An 18,772-nucleotide genomic window follows, 5' to 3' on the forward strand; every position below is an offset into this window, starting at 1 on the left:
TCATTAATTTTTTCATCACTTTCTTCAAAAGTATAATTTCCTGACATCAGTAAAATACATAGAACACTAAGCAAAACGTAAGAAATGATTTTTAATTGTTGAGGGAAAAAAGATATTTTTCAAAAAGGAGAGGCTGTTGTGTATGTAACCCATACCACTTAAAAATATTTCTCCATGAGTCCAAGAAATAACTGGGAAAGAATGAATAATCTGTCCACCATGATGCAAACCTTACAAAGCTAGGAAGCTAATGCTTTTCATCTTCCATTAATTTGGCATCCAGTGTCCACAGATTTCATCCCATATCCACATTTAGAGTATAACCTGTAATAGTGAGTGCTATGTGGTCACTAAAACCATGAGAAGTAGCTTAAAACTAGGATTTAAGTTTCAAATGGACATACAATAGTTCTGGTACTACAGAGTTTACTAAAGAAATGTTATTATTTTGACCTTCATTTCAGATTTCTTAATTACTTAACCTTCTGAAAAAAAATGAGTGGGTTTTCTATTGATTTCCCACCTATTATTAAATTATGGTTATTCCCCCTTGACTGCATTGTGAGCTCACAGAGGACTTTTTTGCTTTAACCACCTTATTTTACCATCCAGTCTCAGCAATTTTCTCTTCATCCCATTCCAAAAGCTTTTGTAGACTCCTTTACATTCTGCTTTGCTTTTTAACAGTAATAGTTGATATACTAGATATAGATAGATAGATAATAGAAAATAGCTAATATTCCTAATATTTTACCATAAAAGAGAAAACAATTTGTTTCTCTTATGGCTTCATCGTCTTCTTATTTCTACTACTTAGTTCACATTTAAATCTATAAGTAAAGTCAGCATCCTGTGATTATCAAAAGTGCTTTCAAAATTGAAAATTCACTTACAAAATCATTAGCTAGCCTTATTTTTTTTCCATCCAAAAAGTTCTTATCGACCACAAAGGCCAGCATTTGGTTGTACACACTCAATTACTTCACTCTTCTTAGTCACACAGATATCAATAAACATATTTATTAAAAAGTAATGTTCCATCACGAGTTTTATGAACTGTGGGAATTCTTAAAATTCTACAAAAATAATTATTTCTTTATCACCTATGTTAAATGATTTATTCAGTAGTAACACTTTAAGAACATATAATCTATAAGAATGATTATTAACCCAATTTTACCAGTAGGGCATAGAATTACAGAAACTAAGCTGACTCAAGAGACTCTCTACTCTAGCATCTATCTATCTCCAAGAGTGACTGCATTTTAGCAATCCAAGAGATGCATCCTTTGTTTTTCAGAATGGGAAGATGTTATAACATACCTCGGCAATGTTTACTCATAATCCAAATCTACAGATCAAAGGAAATAAAACCCAGGCTTTCTACTGCCTCAATAGATGCTCTTTTACTGCTTATGGTTATAAAACAAGCATAAAAATAAATAGATGAAGAAATTGTTACTGCAATAAAAATTTCCAATAGCTAGTCAACCATTCACTTTTATTTCAAGAAATAACCAAGCTGAAATAGTTCAATACAGTGGAAGTATGTATGCAAAGTATGTACACCTATCTTCAGTTCATAATAAGTGTTTCCCACTAGTAAAAAATATTTTCTAGCCAGGCATGGTGATGCACACCTTTAATATCAGCTCTCGGGAGGCAGAGGCAGGCAGATCTTTGTGAGTTGAAAGCCAGCCTGGTCTACATAGTGAGTTCTAGGCCAGTTGAAGCTATAGGGAGACCTTGTCTCAAAAAAGATCAAAAAAATTTTTAAGTTTCTTATAGGTGTGTACTTATGAGTCCTAAAAATAAAAAATAGAAAACAGTAATTGGGATGGAGTCCATGATAACACCACAGCAAATCCTTGCAGTGACTCAGCCAAGCAGACACTATTGCTAGCCACTTTTGGGTAATGAAAATGAGGTCCAATGAAGCTCACTGTCTAAGATCTCATAACCAATGCATATCCAAGCCAGACGTTTTGGTTATGTTTCTCTGTCCCTTTAATACATTATTAATGAGTTTTAGTTACTACTGTTATTACTAGGACACTTAAGATTGATCAAGAAAATATTTGCCTATAAAAATGTCTTTTCAAATTCTCATTGGTTCATTTATATTTTTTAATATCAAACATGATCTGGGAAGAACAAAAAACCTTCTAAAAGATGTGTTTATATGACAAGTAATATTTCAAACTTTATTTTTATTAAAGTTTAGTTGATTGCTGCATAATTCTTCTCTGGACTATCCAGATTATTTTTACATTTATCTGAATATTTTAAACAGAATTTTAAATATTTCAGATTTTATTGTTTCAAGGAATAAAGATACTTATTCTAAATGAAAAGAAGTTTATTTGATATTTGAGGTTGTTAGACTGGTTTCAATATAAATATCTTATAAAATATTGAGCCAACTAGAAAGTTGTCCCTACTGTAAATATGGCTATTTGTTGGGTAAATGGCCAACTGTGTTGTTCAAATAAATATCACTGTTTTTTTTAAGACAATTCATGTTATTAGTGCTATTAGCACATTTCTAAACAGGTTAATCTTTTAGTTAATATGAAAACTCTTCTTAAAATTTGTGTTTATCATTTGCCATGGTTATTTAGATGGAAAACCAATACACTTCAAAAGTCACAGACTTCAAAATGTGATTCATATTTCAATACTTAATGCAAAGTTACCTTCCTCATTGTCTCCTTTCCCACTGTGATTTCATGCCCATTCTGCCCCATGCCATTCTTGAAGAACAGAATTTGGACTGAGATCTTCTGAGTAAGTTTCTTCATCCTCCTGGAAAGCACAGGCTTTGTTTTCTGTCTTTAGACATCAGCAGGGAGCATCAACCCATTCAATGTCCAAGTCACTTCCTTCATTAACAACAGATGGTCTAGAAGATAATTTTTAAAACTCAAGTCAGTATTTGGCATCAGAATTTAAAAATGGACACATCATGTTTCCCTTCCCCCTATTTCCCATATCATATACACTGGCCAGTCTCCATTCAGCTGCTGGTTTTCTGAAATGCTACCTCCAGCTTCCCACTAACCGTGACATAAGCTGTAGCAAGCTGTCTGCTCTGATCGTCTGCATAAATCATCATTTCTGAAGGGAACAGATGTTCAGGGTATGAAAGAGTAATACCACAATTTAGTCCTAATTAAAATTCACCTTAGCATGCCTCGATCACTGATCATATGCACCCGGTTTAAAGGGGCCATTGAAAGGGTCCAATGTCCTTTGCTTACTGTAAAACAACATGGGATGTGAACTTTTGTGTTCTTCTCCTTCGGGAAAACACTCCTTTTCCTCTCTAATACATTTTCTTGCCTATGTTGTTTTAAAGATGATAACCTCCAAATAGCGACCTTCCACTGTAGCTCTCACATAACCAGCTTGAAGGTGCTTTCTGGGATATCTGGTGAGACACTCAAACTATTTCACTGAAAATGAAAAACAGCTTTTCATTAACAGTTCACTTTGGCCTGTGCAATTTCAAAGAGGTGTATAAGGATTCAAGTTTCAAACTACCACTAATATTATTGGGAATACAACTAAATTACTATGTAAGACGGAACATATAAGGGTAAAAACGGGAGTGTAGTGTATCACATACTAAGTTGCTGTCAGCCTTCCTTTCTGAGGTTTCATAAATAAAAAAATTAATTTTCACCTGAATTACTTATTTCATTTGTGTGTTCAATTTCTTATTGAATCATATTTTTTATTTATTTTAATTTTAGGTTTATGAGTGTTTTTGAATGCATGTATGTAACTGCACTACATGCATTCCTGATGACCACAGAATTCAGAAGGAGGCATTGTGATCTCCTGGAAGTGGAGCTACTGATGAGTGTTAGCCACTACATGGGTAGCTTCTATGTAGGTGCCGGGAACTGAACCTGGGTCTTCTGCAAGAGCAACCAGTGCTCTTAACTACTGAACAATTTCTCCAGCCCCTAGAGACAGTTTCCTTTGTAGCCCCAGCAGGCCTGTAACTTGTTATGGAGACCAGGCTGGACTTGATCTCACAGAGATCCACCTGCCTCTGCCTCTCAAGTGCTAGGATTAAAGGCTAACACCACCACACCTGACTAGATCATATATTTTAAAACTACAAATTACATAGAAAGACAATCATCCTTCCTTCGTGTCTCTTACTTGTTCTAATGAGAGAAATATAATTCCCTTCACACACAATTGAAAATGGCTACATTTACTTGTTTGCTCAAATTCTAAATAGTCCTTCTCCATTAACACCCTTTTGGAGGAAATGTGATCTCTTTTACCTAGAAATGATATTTCACACAAAACCTACTGATATTGATGTGAAACATAATTCTTGGTTGTTAATAGCCTCCCAGTCTCAAAAGGGCTATATTTTTAAAAGATTTATTTATTTATTATTTTTATTTTGTGTGTATGAGTGTCTTGCCTACATGTGTATAAGTGTACCCATGTCATGGAATGCCCATGGAGGCCAAAAGAGAGCACTGGATTGCCCTAGAACCGGAGTTACAGATGGTTGTTAGCCACCATGTGAGTGCTGGGAATCAAACCTGGGCCCCCTGCAAGAGCACCCAGTGCTCTTAACCACAGAGCCATCTTTCCAGCCCTAGAAAGGATTTTAAACACTTCTCTGTTTCTCTGTCTCTTTGTATGTATATCTGTCTCTGTATCTGTCTCTGTTTCTCTGTCTCTGTGTCTGTCTTTCCTTTCTCATACCTCTCTGTCCCCTTCCCTCTCTCCCCTACCATTCCTTTTTTCTTTCCTCCTCCCTCCTCACACACACCCCAAAACACACACACACACACACACACACACACACACACACACAAATATATAGTGAAATATGAGCAAAAATTTCCAAAATTTTCCAGATAAATTACAAGATTATTAAAATGAGATTTTAGTTTTCTTTATTTTTATTTTTATGTGTATGTGTGTATTGCCTGCATGTAGGTAAGTGCACCCATGTCGTGCAATGCCTGCAGAAGACAGAAGAGGCTGTCGGATCCCCTGGAACTGGAGTTATGGACAGCTGTTAGCTGCCATGTGGGTGCTGGGATTCGAACCCGGGTCTTCTACAAGAACAGTCAGTACTCTTAAACACTGAGCCATCTCGCCAGCCCCCGAGATTTTAGTTTTCAAAGAGAAAAATATTTGTGTCACATTCTTCAGTGATGCAGCCACTGCTGAGAGGCCCATGCACCATAAATAGCTGCCCACACCCATGCAGGCAACCTTACTCAAACTCTGTGGGTCACAGAAACACACATAAAAGTAGGAGGGGAACTGGTTGGGAAGAAGAGTTTCAGCACGTGAGAAAAAGGGAATGACAGAGGGTGACGGTGTAAGATGACCAAAAATTATTATTATGCATGCACAAAACCTATCAAAGACTACAAAATTAAAACATTTTAATATAAACTAGTTATTTTATTTTTCATTTTGTAATCTGAAGCTGTTAAGAATTAGAATTATAAAAGTGACCTTTAAAATACTGGGCTCATTTATATACAAAAGAATGGAAATGAGCATGCCAACAAGTACTGTAGTTTATGCTCATCACAGCACTACTGACATTAGTGAAAAGGTGGAATCTAATACATATCAAGGAATGAATGGATAAAAAAAAACTGTGGTATGTACATATGATGGAATATTATCCAACCATAAAAAGGAAGGAAATACTGATATATGTTACAAAGAAGATAGACCTCAAAACATTATGCTAAGTAAAAGAGGCCAAATATAAAGTGATACATGACTTTATGTATATGAAATATTGAGGATAGGGGAACTCATAGACAGACAGCATGAGTTACCTGGAGCTGAGAAGAAAAGTGCATAGAAAGAAACTTAATGGGCATGGGAATTTGTTTTGGAAAGACAGAAATGTTTTGGAACTGGACAGAACTTTTTTATTTATGTGTATAAATGTGTTGCCTGCAGGTAGATAGGAGCACCTGTGTCATGCAGTGCCCACAGAGGTCAGAAGAGGGAGTCAGATCCCCTATAAGTGTAGTTACGGGCAGTCCTTAGCCACTATGTGGGTGCTGGGAATCAAACCTGGGTCCACTGCAAGAACAGCCAGTACTCTTAACTGGTGAACCATCTCTCCAGCTCCTAAAATGATTAATATTATGTTAATTTTCCCTCAGTAAATAAAGAGTAAGAACTCTAATAGTATGCCTCTGAAAATTAAGAGTACATCTCTCAATAGAAGAAAATGAATTCTAGTAGTTTAAAGATTGTTCTCCTGCAATTTGCATGCTTCCAGATGTTTTGCACAGTAGGAAAACACATAAAATCTACATTCAGACTTGGTCTGAATCCCAGCTCTGCACAAACATGAGGAACTGAGCTCAGTCCTCAATGGAAAAAGAAAACTAGCTGCAACAGGTGTATGCTTATAATCCCCCAAACTGGGGAGGTACAGACAGCAGGATCCCAGGGGCTTGCTGGTCATCCGATCTAGCTGAATTGGTGAGCTCCAAGGTTAGGTGAGGGATGCTGTCTCAAAAAATAATGTGGAGAGCAATTGGGAAATATACTTAACATCACCATCTGACCTCCACATTCATTAGCACACATGTATGCACACAGTATCTAACACATCAAAGTCACTCGATAACTGTTCACTTCTCCTACCTCCCAGAGTTCTAGATTAAATCAATTGTTACATCAGAGTCTATCCAAAGTCCACTCTATCTGAACAGCGGAGACAGTAAGGAACTGTAAGTAAGGACAGTAAGGAAAGATTGAGGTATTATCAAGGATGGTGTGCTAAGCCGGAGACTAATCAGCAGTGGTAAGATCTGTTCCCATCAAAGGTCAGAGAAAAGAGGTATTACATCCGGACGTAGAAACTCATCTGTATAAAGGGGTTTCCTTTTGCTTACTTTAGCCATGGCCACTACTAGGATGAGGCAAGTAAGGACCAATAAGGCAAAATTCCACATAATATGTCCAGGGTCCTCATACAACCTCCCCAAGTGAGTGCCTCCTCAGAGTCTGCCCATAGGCAATTCACTTCTATAGTCTTAGTCCAGCCTGGCACTACCTATCCTCCATACTCAGAACTTATTAGATCGTAACACGTAGTACTCCTAAAAATAAGTCTTATCATTATCCAGATACTGTTATGAATGTAGCTATTAACTATTTCAATTCTTGATGTCTTATGGCATAAGTAATACTATCATTCTCATTTATAATTAAAGAAACTGAGGAAAAAAAGCTGTTGAGTACCTTGCCCAAGATCTTGCCACCCATAGTTGTTTCTCTGTTTCTCTGTCTTTCTGTCAGTTTGAGGGTGAACTCTCCCAGAAAGCCTTTTCCATCCTGGATACCCCTCTTAGCCCTTTGAGAAGACCTTCACTGTGGAAGTTACTCTATCATACTAAAGTTGTGTGCCTACTTGGCTAAACACTGTATACTTGATGCCTAGACTAGGTGCTCATGAGTAATTAGAAAATTAAAGTATAAAATGGCCCTTTTATTCCAATAAAGTAAATACCAATGAAAATAATGCAGTCATAATTCAGCCTAAGAATATCTAGAGACCTCCTTACTTAAAAATATGTCATCTAAATTACAAACATCTTAAGTTCCAAATAGATTTCTGAAGGAATTCTACATTTTACTATATTAAATTTTAAAATATCACTTACAAATTATATATATATTAAACATATTCCTACTTTCTAGATTTCTGTTGATATTGATAAACACAGGAAAATCCTCTAAGTGCTAGGATTGAGCTCTATGTGAAGTTCAATCCTGATGATCTTCATCAAGAACTAAGCTTTTGGTTTTGTTTTATTTTTTCTTAAGACGGTCTTGCTATGTGGCCTTGGCTGAGATAGAACACACTATGTAGATTAGACTGGTCTCAAACTTGCAGCAGTCCTCCTGTCACTGCCTCCCACATGCTGGGATGTGCCACTACAACCAACTCGAAATATGTAAGCTTTTTATTGAGCTACATAAATATAAGTTGTAAAGCAGTCCAATCAAGTAATACTAAAAATGAATGGAATGCATTACTAATTTACTGAATGGGCAACACAAACTTCTAGTGAAGACCATCTGGCCTGAAGCCAGCTTCTCTGCATTTCCATCTGAACTTTGACTCTTACTGCTAATACCCCTGAGACTTTGGGAGGAAAATCAGTAAATCTTACTCATTTTAGTTTTCTTCTCTGATAAATGGGACAATAATAGCAGCTGTGTTGTTACCCTTCTCAGGTTTTTGAAGACAGAGTCTTGCTATACAGCATGTTGTGGCCCCATGTCACAATCCGCTTGCCTCAGCCTCTAAGTGCTAGGATTGAGCTCTATGTGCAGTTTAATCCTGGTGATCTTCATCAAGAACTTAACATATATATGGAAAGCAATTTGTTAAGTGCTCTAAAATTCACTAACTCATTTCATTCTCACAACCTCAGGAAGGAAGTTATAGCATCTCGATTTTACCAATAAGAATATGACTAGGAGAAACTAAACAACTGGACTTCTGTAGCATATGGAATAAGTGGATTACAGTAGTCTCACACGTGGGTGGCTCATAATTCCTTAACTATCCTATCATACATTTCCTCAAGTGCCTGAGAAGTGCTGCAAGTAACAAATGAATTCCCCTGATTTAAAATGGCTGGATTTTCCATCTTAACAGGTCCCCACATTCCCTCCTTAGTATCATCTAAAAAGCAGCTAATAAAGAGATAATATATAATATATAGACAATTATAGTCACTTATAAAAAACTCATGTGACTCAAAGTTCTTTGTATCTCTAATCAGTCAGAATGGCACGATTCAGTACAGTAAGATTTCAACCTCAGCAAGTACTAACATTTCCATGCTCTTTGTTGTGGGGGCTGTCCTACGCACTGTGGAATGTTTAGCAGTTTGTCCAGTCACTTGCACTAGGTACCCAGCAACATTTTTTCATTTGAGATCATCAAAAAATCTCCAGGCATTTCTAAATGTCTTCTGTGCCCAAATTCCTCCATTCGATAACTCCTTAAATAGCAAAATTTGAGATAACCCCCTTTTGTAGAGGAGCTGCATCTAAGTGATTAGCCCACACAGTGCTCTTTTCTAACACCAAGCTTTGCTAGGCTTTCCCGCTCCCCCTCTTGGGCTGTCCTCACTGACCACCACCTTCTATAGCAAACTTCCTTTGATCTCTTCAGGATTTTTAGCTATGTGCCCCTCATTTTATTGAACTTCTCTGTTTTTGTACAAATGTACCTCCTAGATTTTGAGCATTCCTAGGACATGCATTATCTGTTTAGCTTTATACTGCCAGTATCTTGTACATTGTAAACAAATGTGATTGTTGTTTTTTTTTTTTTTTAACAAAATAAGAATTTATTCCTTGCTGCATAGATGCATCAGATGTAGTGGGAGTCAGCAATGCTCAACAAATATCTGTAGAATATTTGTCAAATAGACCAGAGCATGACTATTACTTTATTAAGTATTAGGTCAATGTTAGGTAATATTTTTACTAGATATATATTAAATTCATTTCTGTTTTCTTTTTATTTTGAGAAAAAATTGGACTTTGATACTCATGATGAATTAACTATTTCATTATCCTTGCCTTTCTTGAATTATCCTTGCAGATAATCCAGAGCTTCAAAATTATAAAACAGTGGGGTTGAAAAAACTTTAAACATTATTGGCATGGGGCTAGGAAGATGTCTCAGTTGGTAAAGTATTTGCACCACAAGCATGAGGACCTGAATTTGGATTCCCAGAACCCTTACAAAATGAAAAGAAAGTGAAAAGAAAAATCCAAAACAGTACCTCATACCTGTGATCGCAGCATGGGTGAAAGCAAACTGGGCCAGCTGTTGAGCTACAGGTTCAGTGAGAGACCCTGTCTCAAAAATGCAACATGGAGAAATAATTGATGAAGACACTGGATGTCAACCCCTGGCTGCCACATACACACAGGTGCACACACACACACACACACACACACACACATACACACATGCGCACACACACACATGCACACACACACGAAGTACATACACAAATTATGCTTAATCATCAATTTCACACAATTATTCATTGAATAAACATGCACTCAGTATCTCCCATGTGCTCCATGTTTTGGACACTCCACACAGAAAACCTTAAACAATTAGTTCTTTGTCTTGAATCTCTACAGGCCTCTTGGAGAATAATTTATCTTACTTCTAAGTAGTGTCTGGTGCCTACAGCATAAACAGCATAATTACTTTGGAGCTGGCACAGTCTGGTTCCTTGCCAAATGGGGACATCCACATCACCTATGTATGAGTTGGGGTAGGAGATATGCAAATATATTCCTGAGTGTCTACTCACTGTATACAGACAAGCAGGTAATTCAAAGGAAGCCTTTTTCCCTTTTACTGCCACCTCAGAAGCTTACCATAGTTCATTTATTTGCTCCTTCATACATTCACTGAACACCAATGCACATCTGTAACATCTGGCCAGGCCCTATGCTGGAAAATGGTAGTGAACAAGGCAGTCATGGTTTCTATCCTACGCAAACTTGGTCTGGGGGGGGGGGAATGGTAAACATTTCATCAATAATTATAATTTTATGGTTGCAAATATGATACATACAAAAGTGGGCATTGAGAATGCAATGGGAATGTATCTTTCTCTAGAGGAGTTACCCCAGAGAACAGCCAGATCACATGCCTTCCCAAGCATGAGCTTCAACAGCAGGAACATTAGAGCTCTCCTTTCAACTGTTCTTTTCTTTCTTTTCCTTTGAGACAGGGTCTCACTATGTAGCCCAGGCTGGCTTCATCTTCTCAGTTCTCCTAAGGTTTCTAAGTGCTGAAATTACAGGTTTGCCCCACTACACCCAGCTTGGACTCTTGTTGAATCTCTGTCTTATCAACAGTGCTTTCAGCAGTCTTTGCCTCACACAACCAACTGCCAAATTAAAGGGCTCTCTTCCAACCTTATCATTTCATTCCTCCACTGAATTTTCTAGTAACACCTGGTGGCTTCCAAAGCAATTGCAAACACAAGTATTTCTACCTTTCCTGAGACACTCCTTCCTTGAAAGTTAAAATCCAACCAGGTGAAGATGAAAATGATAGCTGGACTCTAGTGAGGATTTAAGACTTGCTTAGCATAATCTTACAAAACACTTCCCCGAAGGTCCATATCTCAGTTACTGGGGACTGCAAAGCATATGCCTGTTCATACATTTCTTCTCAGATAATACTGTGGCCCAACCATGGATTCCATTTTATTCTGAATAATCCATATCTTATTTTCATGGTTTTATTTTATGCCAAATTATGAAAAAAGGATTGCACCTTCTAGTCTGTTACTGTGTTAAAAAGGTTTCTCTATCTATATAATATTTCTTCAATTCCTTTTTTTTCAAAAAGGCAATGCCTGCCATAAGATGAAATAATTCTAAGTGGTACTCACATTCTAATTTTCCATGTTGCATGTGCTAGGCAAAAGAATCTTGCTTTCTTTGGCCAGTAGAATAAAAGTAACTAACCTGCAACTTCCATTCACCAAACCTACTAAAGATCCTATTTTAGAAATTCATTCTTTTGTAGTTGGGCAATAAACTTGAAAACACATCAGGGTTGTCTGTGAAGCAGGTACAGATAATGACATTAAGTATGAACAAGCATGTCATTTCATGAACACAAGATGAGTGTATAAAACATAAATGCTCTGACAGTAAGCAAACATACTGCTATATTCAGTTATGTCATCTGCCCCAAATACAATTGCTTCTGTGTTTGGTAAATAGATTAAATCCAGGTCACATTCCTGCATTCCACTGAGTTTCTAGTCACTCCCTTTTCCTGAAATACTTGAGCGCTTTGTTTCTGCATGTTCTTAAGTGTCATCATTTATTGCTATAGGCATGGTGGCTATATTTAACTAAAAATGACAGTGGATGTCACTAGATTTTAGCTCAGTAACACTAGTCTGACATATCATTTGAAGTATGTCTTCATTTTAAATTTGATTAAAATTATAAACAACCCATCTACTGTGCCTGTCAAAATGTTGTCACCCTTTCTCTGAACTTTTCTGTGAACTTTCTACATATGCATTATAGCTAAAAGTTAAGGATCATGAGCATGGTTTAAAATACAATTGGAGCACAGCAGAGTAAGGTCATTGGGACTCTCTATATAAAAGGCCTTGAGCTTTGCCTATGACATGAACAGTGAGAATTAAAAGTTTCTAACTTAGCTTCCCCATGTCCTGTCATATGCATAACTGCTTGGTGAGGATTTTAACATGGTTACATATATTTCAAAATCTCAGACCTGTCAAATATCTTTGGTAACAAAATTATGCACTTGTGACAACATGTATGAAAGGTTTATAGAAACAAGCTTATTAAGGGATGGAGCAAAAGAAGGAAAATGGGTGAAAAGCAGGAGACAGACTATTTTCAACACCTTCCACATGCCAGGGTTTTACACACATCATCTTGTTTACTTTTTTATAATGATGTGAATTGTGTTCTATCATGCTTACTTTATGGATGAGGAAACTCAAGCTTAGAGAGATTAAGAGCTTGCCCAGCTTTGCACTGTAATTTGCTTTTCTGACAGTGATAAAGTATAAATGAAATTATTGCTGCTTTCCTGAACCTAGCCAGCCAGCTTTTCTGGGAAACTAGGAACAGGGTTCTAGTTAATGGAGATGGAATCTCAGCTTCATTTATAACATGCCCTTCTCCATTCTCTGTTTTCTACTTCTACTTCTCTAAAGTCTGTTTTCTATGAGTGGCTTGTAGACATGTAGTTTTCAAACAACTTAACAATTTAATTTCATTTGAAAAAATAATAAAGCATCCAAGGATTTTATAGCATTATTACTGCTATTTGCAAATATGCACCAGATCAGTTTGCCCTCAGTCACACAGCTGGAACCAGAATTGTGCAAGATCAACTGATTTCAAGTCTAGTGTTTTTCTATTAAACAATAATGTGTCACAGCTCTACTCTATGTCTGAAACTTCAAACTGAACAGTTTGAAAGGCAAACCACTTTGGAAGAGTGACTATCAAATAGGTACTGAATTCTCAAGTAACAAAGAGAATGTAGGCAGAGACCTGTTTCCTGCAAACGTGTCTCATTTTTAAAAGTCCCTCCTTATTTTGTTTCTATAACATTATTTATCACTCTCATGCCAATTTTTATTTCCCTTTTAAATAAATAACTTAGTTTGTTGTGCATTTATTTTTAATCTCCTCCACCTTATTATAACTAAGCTTCATGAGACCACTCTTACAGTGTATCCTCAGTGTATGGAACATTGTAGGAACTCAATAAATGTATGTTGCATAGATAATTGCATGAAGCAATGGTCTCCATTTAACTCACACCAGTCAGTCCTTCTGCCTTCTTTTTTATTATAGCTTTTCAAGTTTTTTGAGAATTTAATCCATGAGTATTGACTTTTCATTATTTCCATCTTGACCTAGTCCCCTACCAACTCCTCCCATATCCCCCCACAACTCCCTCGCAACTTCTTATGCTCTTTTTTTTCAATCATATTTGTTACACATACATACCTATATTTATAAACATACATACATATTCTTAGACAGGGAACAAAAGCTTTGAGGGTTTGTGAATTTTCTGAGCTATATTTGGGGAAGTGATCTGTCTGTGCTCACCCATGCAACAAACTATTTAAGGTGATAAGGACAATATTTATAACCCTTCTGAGTTAATGTCCTAGAGAGAATGAATACTCATCAGACTTATTTGCCGGGGACAGAATGAAATCATCTAAAACATTTGAGGTCACGGATGGTTCCGTATCTAGAAATTTGGGGATTTAAAAAAAAATTGATACGGGCTAGAGAGACAGCTCGGTTAGTAAAAAGCTTGCTACACAGCAAGCATGAGGACCCAAGTTCCATTCCCCAGAACCTATGTAGCATCATGATGTGCTTGTAATTCCAGTGCTGGGGAAATAAAGAGTAGTAAGTGCCTCAGGCTCACTGGAAGCCAGCCTAGCCAAATGGCAAGCTCCAGGTTCAGAGAGACACCTTGTCTCGAAGAATAAGGTGTAAAATGACCAAGGGAACACTTGACAATGACTTGACTCTCTCTCTCACTTGCTCTCTCTCTCTCTCTCTCTCTCACACACACACACACACACTGCATGCACACAAACAATTTTTAAAGTCAGCATGATGTTTATATCATAATGCTGTCTACATATTATATATTATAAAGTTTTCTCAGAAAAGTTCAGGGTGGTAGCCCATATTCCAATAAAGAATTACATTTCAACAATATACTTGATCCATTATGCCTAAGAAGGTTAAAATGCCAAATAAGTCAGGAAAAAACTGTTTGGACTTCTAGAGTATTGGACTTTAGAATCACAGATAATAGGTTATGAATTTATTGAACTAAATCAGGAGTTATAAAGAGTAAATATAAGATATTTAAAGCATACCACTGGGAACGTGACATACAGAAATCATGCAGTCAAATTATAAAGATAGTAATAAATTTGTAGACATTTTTTATTAAATAAGCATAGCTTTCTCTGCATACACATATACAATTCAGTATTTCATGAAAGTATTAAGAATTAATGTGTTTTTCCATGATTTTATGTTTGGTAGTGTGAGAGATGCTACCAGACACACATGCATATCCTAGGCTTTCCCATGGGCCAAGGACAGTCACTTTTGTCATCTCCGGCAGTTAACTTCAAATCCATATTTCCTTATATACATTTATTACATTTTTTAAAATTTGGAATAGGAGGGGCTGGAGAGATGGCTCAGTGGTTAAGAGCACTGACTGCTCTTGCAGAGGATCTGCGTTCGATTCCCAGCACCCACATGGCAGCTACGAACCGTACTTAACTCCAGTTCCAGGGAAATCCAAAGCCCTCTTCTGACCTCTGTGGCATTGCACAACATGGGTGCACTCACATACATGCAGGCAATACACTCATACACATAAAATTAAAATAATAAATAAAATATTTGGAATAGGAAAATTCATGAAATATATAGCTATAGTTTTAGTCTCATTTTGAAATAGAAGAATCTTTTCTCTTTCTAGAAAACTATCTTCCTGCTTTTGAGTATAAGCAGCTAATTTGGAAATAAAATAGATTAATAGCCTTGCCTAATACATATACCATTCAAGCAAAACAATAAAAGGAATTTGAGAAAGCAAAGCCTAAACCTGTGGCTGTCAGAATCAAGTCATGGTTGCCCTATAGGTGTGTGTCACTAAGCTCAGTGTTAGCTTAGCAGAATGAAACAACCACTGGTGTTAAACTCATGAGACTTATAATGAAACAATACAATGCATGAATCCAGGTTCATTAAACTAATGCATTTTTTGAAAAACAAAATATGACAGAACATTTCATTATTGACGCAGATATGAGGAAAAGTGTTATGCTGCTATTTATAATGTGTCCTCTGTGTCGTGGAATTGAAATATTTCCAAATCATCAATAATTAAAAGGATGAGAATCCATCATTTCACTGACATTTACTTCTACATGAAAAGATGGCCTGTTTAAATGTGCTCACACATATTCTTGTCAATCACAAGCTGTCACAGCAAATTATTTCATTTTGTAGATCACATGGCAGCTAGCAGAAAATCTTCAGCTTTAAATTTAGATCTTAGGTATGGTACTGAAAGCTCCTTTCATGGATTTTTTTCTGTGATTACATCTTCAAAATACAGCATATAAGGGATGTACAATCTAATTCATAATACTCAGTTTCACTCTGGTTAACAAGACTCAAAACAGGAAGGAATCATTATAAATGATAACACTGAAAGTCAAATAGTAAAGTAGGCTATATAGAAAGGAGGGGAAATTAAAAAATAATGGTTGTTGAAGACCACTAGAGTTTCATACAACAGAACTTGACCCCTGCCCCCCTCTACTTCTTTAAGATGCTTAAGCAATCACGAGGTTTTGTCTGTTCATTCTAGAAGCAGTTGAGCTGAACTCTTACAGACCACATGAATGTGATCCAGGAGTTCTCACTGCACTAACACCAAGCAGAAACTTTAAGAAAATGAACAAACTCTAAACAATGTAGCCATGAAATTGACCTTTCCTAACAATTCATTAACTGTATCTCTACAGTTTTGACAGAATTGTTAATGTCCAAATATTTACATGAGAGAATTATAAGACCTAAGAAGATATTTTCACAGATATTTTTATATAAAATATTTCTATTTTTATGATATTTTCCATCTTTTGCTGATCTTCTACCCTAATCTTTCTGATTAGATATTCAATTTCAAAATGTAAGGATTATTCTATATTGTATTTTAACACAGAATGCTTCAAGTCAGTCTTGACCTTGGCCTGACCTCTAAATGCAAGCTTTGTGTTCTGAGGTATGTGATGAATAGCTCTCTTATTTTCTATTAAGTGCAGTGCCACTGGTTGTCAACAGTGGTGCTCAAAAGGGATAGCCAAATGGTTTAAACCATCAGGGATGTATGTCCTAGGGGCTTTTTTTCTTAGTAAATCTTCAATTACTGTCCAACTTTCACTATCTTCACTGATTTTCTAAAACTTGATAAGGAAATAAAGTATGAAAAAATAATTGCCAAAATATTACACTGACATTTGACTGTCGAGTGGCAGAAATGAAATAATAAAGTAAATTTTCTTTTGGATAATCCATTTGATTTACATGGTTGAATAGTGTTTCCAGTAGTAAGTATATTATAACTTATTAACCCACTTTAACCTCTTTAAAGGCCATATACCAGGGCTAGACACATAGTAGGTATTCAGTAAAAATCTTACTGACATAAGTGTTTATTTAATTGAAGTAAATTTAAATCAGAGGTGAAATAATGATTAAAAGAATTTTTAATTAATAATTATCAGTCCTTCCTTTCAACTGGCTCTGACCTTGTAGGTCACTAGCAGGTGCATAGCAGGTTCTAGTAAGGTGTTACATGAATGGAAATCAGTAAATTAAAATAATGGCAGGTCACTGACTCTATGCCTTTGAGCTGTCTAAAAATATGCATGCTGATTTAGAAAGATGTACAAAACGCCAAAGCTTGCTAGTTGTTTTTCCTTATTTTTCTTTAGCATGTTCAACTTTCCAACTTCTCATGCCTCCTCACTCTAAATTTGTCTACTATCTTCAGTTATTCACACATTTTATTTTTATGATATGCTTGGGGAGGTTAGCAAGTTACCAAAAATTCTATGATACACATACTAGAAAGATCCTCTTCAGTCTTATTTAGATGGCTTGAAAAATGCCATTTGGACAAGTTGTGATATATGGACACATTACCACCTGAAGCTGAGTGTTACCTTTCCTGTACACTGTGCTCAATACAAACACACATTTACATTTATATTCTTCACATTCTGAAAGTAACCAAATGTCAGTGTTTAGGTTTATCTATGGGTATAATTAGCACGGTGTCTTTTCTCCCTTAAACTTATCTTAGGTCTTTTTAATGGACATGTGATGTGCTAGTCTGTGTCCAAGCTCACCTACAATTTCTTCTCTCAAAAGACAAGACACATCTGCCACCTGCTCTATTCCGTGTCCCAGCAACAACTGTCGAGCAGCATAAAGATTGATTATCAGTCAAAAACTATTGCACAACACCAGATTTTGGTGGGTTAAGCTTGCTGATCCAGCAAGCGATGGTGTGAAATTTTCAGGAGTGTGTGCCAACATTTTGGTGCTAGAAGAACAGCAGTGCATGTCACAGGGAAACACAGCCAAAGATACGCAGACAAAGCAGAGAAGTTTTTTGTTCTGAACTTGGTTTTTAAAAAAGGATAAAGTAGGGGGAAATGTAGGAAGAAATTAGTTGGTACATTTAAAAAATCACACAAAAAGTTTACTGAAGAGTATGACATTATTATTTTAGGCATTCTTGTCCAGGGATTTTCTTCTTAGTTTACTACAAATAATTTTTATGTATTCTTTTATAATCCATTGTTTACTAGAAGGCAATTGTTTCTAATTTATAAACATAACCAAGGATTTTGGTAAAGTGATCATATATAAGTATCTGGATTTTTTAAATGATAGAAACATATTTGCCTACTAAAATCATGTTTAATATAAGCAAATATTTCTATGAATATAAAATAAAGCAACCATATTTTAAAGTTAAAGCAAAATTTAAAATGATATGGGTCTGCACTATCTCACAGGGAATCTTTAACAAGCACTACAGCAACAAGTTTCCTCACAAAGGCAAAATTATCTGAACTTTGTTTTGAATGCAAGAAATTACTTATTTTCTGATGAACAACTATTATCAAAGTGATAGAATTTCAAGTATTACCTTATACAAATAACATTAATACAAGACAGATTTTCATCATCTCATCTATAATGAATTCTAGAATTAGTTTTCTTCTACTTATGCAATTACTGCCTAGACTTGCCTTTGATTCACCAACTTTACAGGAATTGCAGAAAAAAAAATGACTTCTAATAAGGCATTAAAATCATGAAGGAGGACAGCAGTTAGGCACAATGAATTTTTATGGCAGAGTTTATTACCATGGATAGCACTTGATAACAAACCTTAAGAATAACATGCTTGGAAGAATGTTTTCAGATACTGGTACTTTCATCTCTCAAAATGTATTCTTTTCCAATGAAAAAAGAAAGTTTTTAATTTGAGAAAATCTTCACATTCTGAACTATTAAACCAAAGACATAAAAAAAAACCTGACCAGAGACT

At 36.0% G+C, this 18,772-nt stretch overlaps 1 protein-coding gene across 1 annotated transcript in view; it reads right to left on the reverse strand.

Moving 5' to 3' along the window:
• Dcdc1 (doublecortin domain containing 1) overlaps window positions 1-18,772 on the reverse strand; it is a 469,865-nt gene that overhangs the window by 448,293 nt on the left and 2,800 nt on the right. Inside the window, 1 exon segment of the mRNA XM_008851730.2 lies at window positions 2,697-2,902. Coding sequence (XP_008849952.2) covers window positions 2,697-2,902 — 206 coding nt within the window.

The sequence above is a fragment of the Nannospalax galili genome, unplaced genomic scaffold (genome assembly GCF_000622305.1).
Source record: "Nannospalax galili isolate Female #2095 unplaced genomic scaffold, S.galili_v1.0 scaffold11, whole genome shotgun sequence".
Classification (NCBI taxonomy): domain Eukaryota; kingdom Metazoa; phylum Chordata; class Mammalia; order Rodentia; family Spalacidae; genus Nannospalax; species Nannospalax galili.